This window comes from Wolffia australiana, chromosome 4 (assembly GCF_029677425.1).
Source record: "Wolffia australiana isolate 7733 chromosome 4, ASM2967742v1".
Taxonomy (NCBI): domain Eukaryota; kingdom Viridiplantae; phylum Streptophyta; class Magnoliopsida; order Alismatales; family Araceae; genus Wolffia; species Wolffia australiana.
In genome coordinates, this window is record NC_135838.1 from 9,129,069 (window position 1) to 9,137,878 (window position 8,810).

An 8,810-nucleotide genomic window follows, 5' to 3' on the forward strand; every position below is an offset into this window, starting at 1 on the left:
TGATGCCACATACCTTCCAGTATCGACTTATTCTGTGTGATAGAGATATCCTATCAATTGAGTGTCCCCACTATCTCCCAATTCAGGAGTGTTCTTTCTAACCTCTTTTTTGGTCTTCTATCATCAGGTGCCACACAGTCGAATCTTGAGCTAGGAACAACACTTGAATCGAACACATGCTCACCTCAACACCTAGGAAGAAATGATGAGCAGCCTTTGCTTGCATAGTGGAATTCAATTGCAATAGCTTTAGATTGCTTAAAGGTTAAGGAGAGAAGGTAGGGCTAGGCCCTAGACATGAATTGGGTCATGGTATTATAAGGAACAATATTACATCGTAGACCATAGACATTACATGGGGGAAGACCAGGGATGATACTGAAGTAACAGGATGAGGGGCAAGGCGCGCCTGGGTAGTGGTGAGGCCCGCAACCCCCCGCGAACGCATGACGACACCACCACTATAAGTGTGCCTTTAGGTTGGGCGTCACATACCCATGGGTCAAGGCCCTCGATGCACCCGCCCCTCTGTCCCAGCCTTGATGCTCCATGCGCTACCAGTACCCACACTAACACTTTCCCGCTCGGTCCGCATTGGCATCCCCGTGCTCGGCACCCTAAGCCTTGGCGCCACGCACCGCATCACTACCCATAGGGATGCCACACGCCACATGCCACGAAGCCATCTTGGCACTCTCTATGAAGATGCCTTAGTCTCCTGGTGAAATGACTCCCACCCCGCGCTCCGCACACGCAATGTGCGCGGCAAACGTAAGCAGTCCTTGCGATGCGCCCACATTTCTGGCAATTGGCTCAGGTGTGTGCAACGGTTAGCGCGCACACATGAGTGCGTCCTTGGTGGCCTGCGCGGCCAGCACCCATGGTTTGTGTGTACAGTCTGGCCTGATCCGATGTGCTTACGTGCAGACAAACAAGAGCGCCTAACGGGCATTAGCTTTAAAGATCAGTGTTAGGTGTCACTACCCATGATGTGTGTAGTTTTCACACTTTAGCTAATGCCCAAGTAGATGGCAAAATAATAAATGAATTCCAGGGTCGATATGGGGCATACAGTAATGAATGTGTGTCAAGTGGTATACTCACTTGCCCCAAATAACAAATGGCATATGTTCCCTGGTCGTAACCTTTACTAGTGGACAAAATATGTCAAACATGCATTCTGCCATAAGGGTTAAGTATACCACTTGACCGACCCCCCTCAAGATAATGATCCAGCCTTTAACAAACGTTGTTTTGATGAGGAGATCCTCTTCACCTGGCTGCGCGATTCCATGCTCCCGGAAATTGGTGATTCATACTCTGATTATGATTCGGTCAAGGAAATATGGGATCTAGTTTGGCAATGATACTCTATGGGGGAGGTTCAATCACAGATTGCTGATCTTGTCGATCAGCCCATGACTCTATTTCAAATGAGTTGCAGAGCTTATGGTAAGAAATTGACTTCTATCAGCCATCAACAACTAACTTTGTTGACCAATAGTATGTCCTCCAAGATTGAGTTTATATGTACCTGAAATGCCCGAATACAATGTTTCAACCGGGAGCATGAGTTGAATTTTGAAAATACGACGGCTGCGATTCAGGAAGAAGAAGGTCATTTTGGTGGGACAACTGATTTTACCACTATTCACAATTTTGTATGTCACGTCAAAACACCTCAGCTCTTTAATGGGCTGACCCAACCTCCTCACGCCATTCCCCAGATGACCAGCACAGGACTGTCAGCTCCGAGGAAGCATCCACCAACATAACAGAGAAATGATGTCAAAGATCAGTTGTGGTGTACCCATTGTCTCAAACACTGACATTCTAAAGAGACATGTTAGAAGCTCCATGGAAGGCCTTATTGCATTGATAAACTTATAAGCAAAAGTAACAGTGTGGTTCAAACTGAGAGAGAGCAACATCCTAAAAAATAAACACAGATGGATGCCTTACAATCAGAGCTACATCAATTTCAGAATAAACTCAAAGAAACTAAGATTGTTGGCTCTACTTATCTTGCACACTTAAGTAAGCTCGCCTGTTTTTTCATTATAAGTATATCCTCTCCGAGCTCTAGCTCCTGGATTCTGCATTCAGGGGAAATTCACCATATGACCCCTTTGAAACCAGTTTTGAAGCATTATGTAATATGACATAAAAATAATAAGGTTTAAAGCTACTGATGGTACCCTTCTTACCGTGACTAGTAAGGGCTATTATCTAACTAGAACATCTTGGCACTCTTATTTACATTTTACATGTCCCTATTTTATGTTTCAGTCTTATCTCTGTTCAAATACTAGACCAACTTTCATCATATTAGCTAATCTTTAGTGGGGTGAATGCCTCCTCTGTGACAAGGTTGCATGACTAAAACATAGGCTAGCTAGGATACGGGATGGTTTGTACTACATCTATTCTCCTCAACTTGGCACGTCTAGCATGGCCTCGATGGCAGGGGAGGGTCTTATATCTAGGATCCCATCGACTAAAGAAGATCAAGTTTGCCTTCTTCATCGTCAGCTTGGACATCCCTCTTTTAGTTGCTAAAAACCCATTTCCCTGATGTTTTCCAAGGCTTATGTATTATATTTATGTCTACCTAGTGTGTCTCTTGGCTAAACATAATAGAGCCACCTATCCTTTATGTGAGTCCAAGTCTGCCACTAATGTTTTTGAACTGCTCCACTGTGATGTATGGGGCCCATCTCCATTTAATGATTTACATGGTTTCCACTGGTTCCTAATACTTACCGATGATGTCACTCAATTTATATCAATTCACTTGATGTAGCATAAATCAGATGCCAGTATGGTGGTTGATTAAACAGTTATGCTCTGATAAGATCACAGAATTTATCGACCAAACCTCACATGTTTCTTTAAGTCACAAGGCATCATCCATGAAACATCATGCCCATATACCCCTCAATAGAATGGTGTAGCTGAACGAAAACTAGGACTTATTTTGGAGAAGACACATGCATTTCTAATGTAGAGTCACACCCCTGATTCTTTCTAGGGTGAAGCTGCCATGCTTTTCACTCACATTATTAATCGTCTACCCACTTCCTTGCTGAATGGAAAACCCCCCTAGAGGTCATCACTAACACCCATATCCATACTTTAACTCACTCCACCCTAGAGTTGTGTATATTTAGGTGTGAATGCTATGTGCATTTACACTTTCTCCAAATTAGTCAGATTTGAGAGATATGTGTTACCAACCCCTACACATCTTTCTTAGCTAACTAAAGATATTATGTTCATTGAACATAAATTTTATTACTCCTGTGTCTCCTCGGATACTGTTCTATCCTCCCACTATGTGATGTCCATACCAGCATCTCCTAGCCTACCTTCCTCCGCTCAACCCTCTTTTTCTTCAGTTTTTACGTCCATAAACTCAGCTCTTCCTGATACTAACTTGCATGTAGGTAGGGAGGATACTCCTCTAGACACAATAGTCCATTCGCCTAAACCCATAGCCTTGACATTTTATAAGAGCATGGGTTCCGGTTCCACCAGTCAATAAACCTACTTCATGCATCCCAGACTCCACAACATGTCCCATATATCTCCACGATTTTCCCCAAGATGTCTCCAAGGAGGCAGCCATAGATACCATTCTTTCCCAAATGGCGAGCATATGTGCCAACACGAGTACTACTCCTTTCCCATTGATTAATACTCTCATTTATCAAAACATGTCTCCATCTTATAAGAGTTTTCTCACTCGTCTTCAGCAAATTAGTATTCCAAGAAATGTCTAGGAGGCGCTAACCTAGCCCTAGAGGGAGGAAGCTATGAACGTTGAAATGACAGCTCGGTATCATAATCAAACTTGGGAACCTACTTCCCTTCCTCTGGGTAAACATCCCATTGGATGTTGCTGGGTATACTCAGTTAAATATCATGCTGATGGTCAGCCTGAATGTTATAAATCCTACTTAGTTGCTCAAGCCTATACCAAAAAATATGGGGTTGACTATCTGAAGATGTTTGCTCCAATTCCAAAAAATGAATACCATCCGAATTCTCATTTCCAAGGCAGCTCATCATTATTGGGATGTCCTCTAGTTCAATGTAAAAAATGAGTTTTTACATGGTTATCTCACTGAAGAAGTTTATTTGAAAACACCCCCTCGATATGACCTCTCTGCCGGGCAAGTGTGCCATCTTCGCAAGGCCCTATATGGAGTAAAACAGTCCCCCTAGCATGGTTACAATGATTTATGCTAGCCATGATGCAACTAGGTTACCAACAATCAAATGGTGATCACACCCTTTTCAACCAGCATTGGCCCACTGACAATATTTTTTATGTTGACCATATTATTATTACATGAAATTCCACTAAGGACATTTCTACCTTAATTCAACAACTGGATTCCCAATTTGATATTAAAAGCCTCTATTTATGCTTAGTCTCTCCTGACGACTTCCTGGGAATTGAGGTGGTCCATTCTTCTAGCTATAACATGCAGTCCTAACAGAAATATATTTATGACCTTTTCGACGAAACCAGCTATCTTTAATGCCAGCCCATATCGACCCCTATGGATATCAATCTCAAACCTAAATATGATGACACTGAGCCTAATACAAGTCATTTGGTCTACTAGGTCTGATTGGCAAATTTATTTATCAAGTTCATACACGGCCAAACATCTCTTATTATGTTCTGTTCTTAGTCAATTTATGCATCATCCTAAACTATCTCACTTACAGGTGGCATTTTGGATTCTCTACTACTTAAAGGGACCATTGGGTTTAGCTTCACGCTTTCCCATGGTAACCCTTTGACTCTCCAAGTTTACATTGAGTCAGATTATACTGGATTGCATGTTGATCAAGTCTACCATTGGCTACTGTCCATTTCTATGCGGCAACTTAGTCATCTGGTATCATAAAAAGTAGTCTATCGTCTCCTTGTCCAGCACTGAAGCTGAATTCCAAGGTCTGAATAAAGGGATCTGTGAAGCTATTTGTATTCAAGGAATTCTCCACGAGTTAACCCCTAGATACGACCTCCACTGATCACCCTACCAATCTCTTGTGCAACAACAAATCTGATATCAGCCCAACGCAAAGTCCAGTTCAGCATGACAGGACCAAATACATCGAGATCAACCATTATTTTATCAAGTAATAGACATTGTTTATAACCCTATTCAACATCAATTTGTGTATCTCCTCACCAAAGGTCTCTTTCAGGTTCAGCATGACAGTATAGTCTCCAAGCTGGGAAAGACAGCCACATTCCTCTGCTTGAGGAGAGGCGTTATGATGTCCCAATTGGGACCCACGTTCTATACAAATTGAGGCACAACGGAGCTGGTATATTCCCATTGTAGTGCACAATAAACCTTCACTTGTTTCAGCCCACTAACCTATTGTGTAGAAATAAAAAAAGCACAATGGTTCTGCCTTATTTTTCCTTTTTTCTCTTCCTCTCTTGGCAATACCTATTGGGCATTGAAGCTGTTTATTCTAATATTGGAAGAACCCTTGGTATCTCAGCACAAGTATCTTGTTTACATTGTTGACACGAGCAAATAGGCCAGCGCAACAATTACACCATAGGAAACCATTCGAAGCTCGGATAGAACATGAAAGCATGATGAATCAAAATTCTATCTGTGATTTGCTGGTAATTGATATATTTGGGTTATTTGGAACCTACCATTTCCTTTGCAATTGGTGTATTTAGCCAAGGTTTGCTTGACCCATTAAACGCATCTGTAGGTGTCAAATTCTCTACCTCAGTCACTAAGGCAGTATTCCGCAACGATCAGAGTGGAACTTATGGGAAAGGAAAAACAGAACCAAGCAATTTTAAGTTGCCTACGAGTGGCCTTTGATCACAAACCTGTTATGGGATTATCTCAAACACTGTAGTTCAGGAGATCCACTTAAATGGTCCACTGGGTTCATTACTGATTAAAAAGGAAGCTTAGTGACCAAAGCTGGTTTTCTTCATAATCCGGAGAAACTCGCTGGAGTCAACTTCTCCATCACCTGCGCAACAAAATCATCAATTCTGGTAAGGGGATGAGACCATTATAAGAAAAGAATGAAAACATAGCGCGTCTGAAAGAACCATGATAGCTGTCTATAAAGAATCAAGGCGTAGGGAAAGGTAGGTAAGGGAGGAAAGAAGTTAAGGGAAGAAAAGAGAGGAATCAAGAACTTGCTGAATGCAGCAATCAAGATCTCCAGTCAAGGCGGGTACTGCTCTGAAACTCCAAGAAAACCCCTAGTATGTGATTCCCTGCTTGATTGATTACAACAGGGGTACTTCTGATATTTGCATACAAGCAATTTCACCCTTATGAGGCCTGTTTGGGTCTTCTATGCAAAATCCTTGACAGGACTATCATCTTCACAAGTTCAATAACGGAAGATGGGGAATAAAATATCAGACAACAAAATATCAGAGAACAAAAAAGATCCAAATTTTGGCAGGTTTGATTTCAAGAAGTTTGACCATATTCAATAGATAACTGGCTAAGAACCCAGTGGAAGATCTCACCATCACGATCTGCCTCTTCAATCATTTCACGGATTTCTTGGAGAGTGAAACTTTCCCCCAATTCTTTCCCAATGCGTTGGATATCAACGTCAGATATCTTTCCCTGGTTCAAAGAGCATAAGAAATCATAAGAAACTGGAATGACAAGGATGAAACCAATAAAAATGGTACAAACGCTCACAAAGTTAAATGATAAAATCAACTGAAACCGAAAGAGGGAGATTTTACATTTTTATCCTGGTCAAGAATGCTGAAGGCTTTCATCAACTCTTCTCTTGTATCTCTTTCTCCAATCTTGGCGGTCATCATATGTTCGAACTCGTCATAATCAATCGTTCCACTTCCATCTTTATCTACATCCGCAATCATCTGCCTGATTTGCTGTTCCAACACATTTCCTCACTTATTACCGTACAACATAAGTATTATAATTCATAAGAATCAGGATCATAGAGGTATCGCCAATACAATATTTCTATTTTCTAGCATGAGGAGATACATAGAAAAATCTATCGGTAGATCAATTTCTCACAAATATTTTAAGAATCCTTTGGAGATGGAAATTTTTATATTTTAAGGATCTTTTACTTCATCTTTTGAAGATTTGCATCGATTAGAACACATTATTTCAAGAAACAAGTCTTAGGAATGAGTCATGGTTCTCTTTCTTAGGAATAAGTACCTCATCAGTCATCTCAAAGCCCAGAGCCCTGAAAGACAATGAAAACAATCATTTATAATAAAATTAAACTAAGAAAACTAGAAGCAAAACTTTTGAGAAATTTGTATACCTCATGGCGACATTCAATTCTCTGGCATCAATGGTGTCTTTGTAAAAGGTGAGAAGCCATTACGGTCGGTAAAAAAAATTAGACAATGAAATAAATCAAAAGAAATAAGTTGTAACACGTGTAAAATAATACCAGAGCCATCAGTATCGAAGAGATCAAATGCTTCTCTTATCTCTTGTCTTTTTTGTGCAGTTAATCCATGAGAACGGCCTTTGGGCTTATCTTTCCTGGACACTGCCTTCTGAAGGCTTGCCTAATTAACATAAACACCAAAAAACGCAACGTAGTAAAAGATAAAATTTAACTGAAATAAATAAAATGGAGCGAATAAGCTACATAATGGAGAAACATCAATTAAAACATATAGAATGATAGGATAGGATGAATTTTAAATAATAAAATGAAATTAAAGATTAAAAAAGTTTCCTCAGTTTCCAAACCATATTTTCTGTCCAAGGGAGAAATCCTGGTTGCCGCTGATTAAGAATGCTTTCACACCATCTAATTTTCTCACAGTCCAAGGGAAGGTATGATGCAGGTTCATCAAATCATCTCTCAATCATGATAAGAGCAAGAGCCAATAATGGAAGCTATATTCTAAAAAACGTAGCAGAGACATTTATTAAGGATAAATTTTGTTAGAAAAGATCAGGAGCATCCTATTACATCACCAAACACTTGATCCATTGAATCCCAAAATTATGCAAGCCGCAATACCCACTTATATTTGTCATGAGAAATTTCATGATCGGCGTCCGCTGTTGAGATTCGTAACCCATATCCCGCCACCCTCTTCCCAAAGTCCAAAGTTAAACAACAAACATGAATATTTCAGATCTCGATCAAGTAAAAATAAAAATAAAAAGCTCGATCAAGTGCTTCGGTAAGATCAGAACACAGAAAGTTAAAGGCAAGAGTTGTAGAAAATGATCAAGAAAATTATCACGAAGACACTGCAAGAGCTAAGCCAGAAAGAATCGTCAAGAAACGTTCTTTACCATCGATACTCTCCGCGAATGCTCGGCGAGTTCCGCTAATCTCTGAAGCAACCACGGAAGCGAATTTCGCCGTCGGTACTCTTCGCGGGTTCGCACTAATTTACGCTCTACGACGATCGGTCGCCCAGAGAGAGCGAGGAGAGGGCAGAGACTAGAACGGGATGAACAGTATCCTGGGCCGGGCCTGGAAAGGTATGTGTTTATATTTCTGGCCCATATAAAATTGTTTATTATTGCAGTTAACTCAGCTGATGATCCATGAAACTCATCTGGAAAATGTGTGTTGGGGTTCAGCCTTTCAGCCTGAATTGGCCAATTTAAGGTCAATTGGAATTAATGGCCAATCAGAACAAGAGTACTTTGAGACTAAGTCGGTGGACTCAAACACTAATCAATGAAGTAGACTTGTTTAAGATGGTTGATTGAAAATTGGATTGGCCAACTGACTTGATCATTTATTTTTAGTTGATCCAATAG

At 40.7% G+C, this 8,810-nt stretch overlaps 1 protein-coding gene across 1 annotated transcript; it reads right to left on the minus strand.

Annotated features, from left to right (window-relative positions):
* Nucleotides 1–5,825: 5,825 nt before the first annotated feature.
* On the minus strand, nt 5,826–8,587 carry LOC144701845 (putative calcium-binding protein CML13). Its single transcript, XM_078573633.1, has 7 exons — nt 8,334–8,587; nt 7,468–7,588; nt 7,336–7,372; nt 7,227–7,254; nt 6,773–6,925; nt 6,545–6,647; nt 5,826–6,030 (listed from the first exon to the last, which is right to left on the minus strand). The coding sequence occupies exons 1-7, from the start codon at nt 8,334–8,336 to the stop codon at nt 5,966–5,968; spliced, it is 510 nt and encodes a 169-aa protein (XP_078429759.1). The 5' UTR covers nt 8,337–8,587; the 3' UTR covers nt 5,826–5,965.
* Nucleotides 8,588–8,810: the final 223 nt, after the last annotated feature.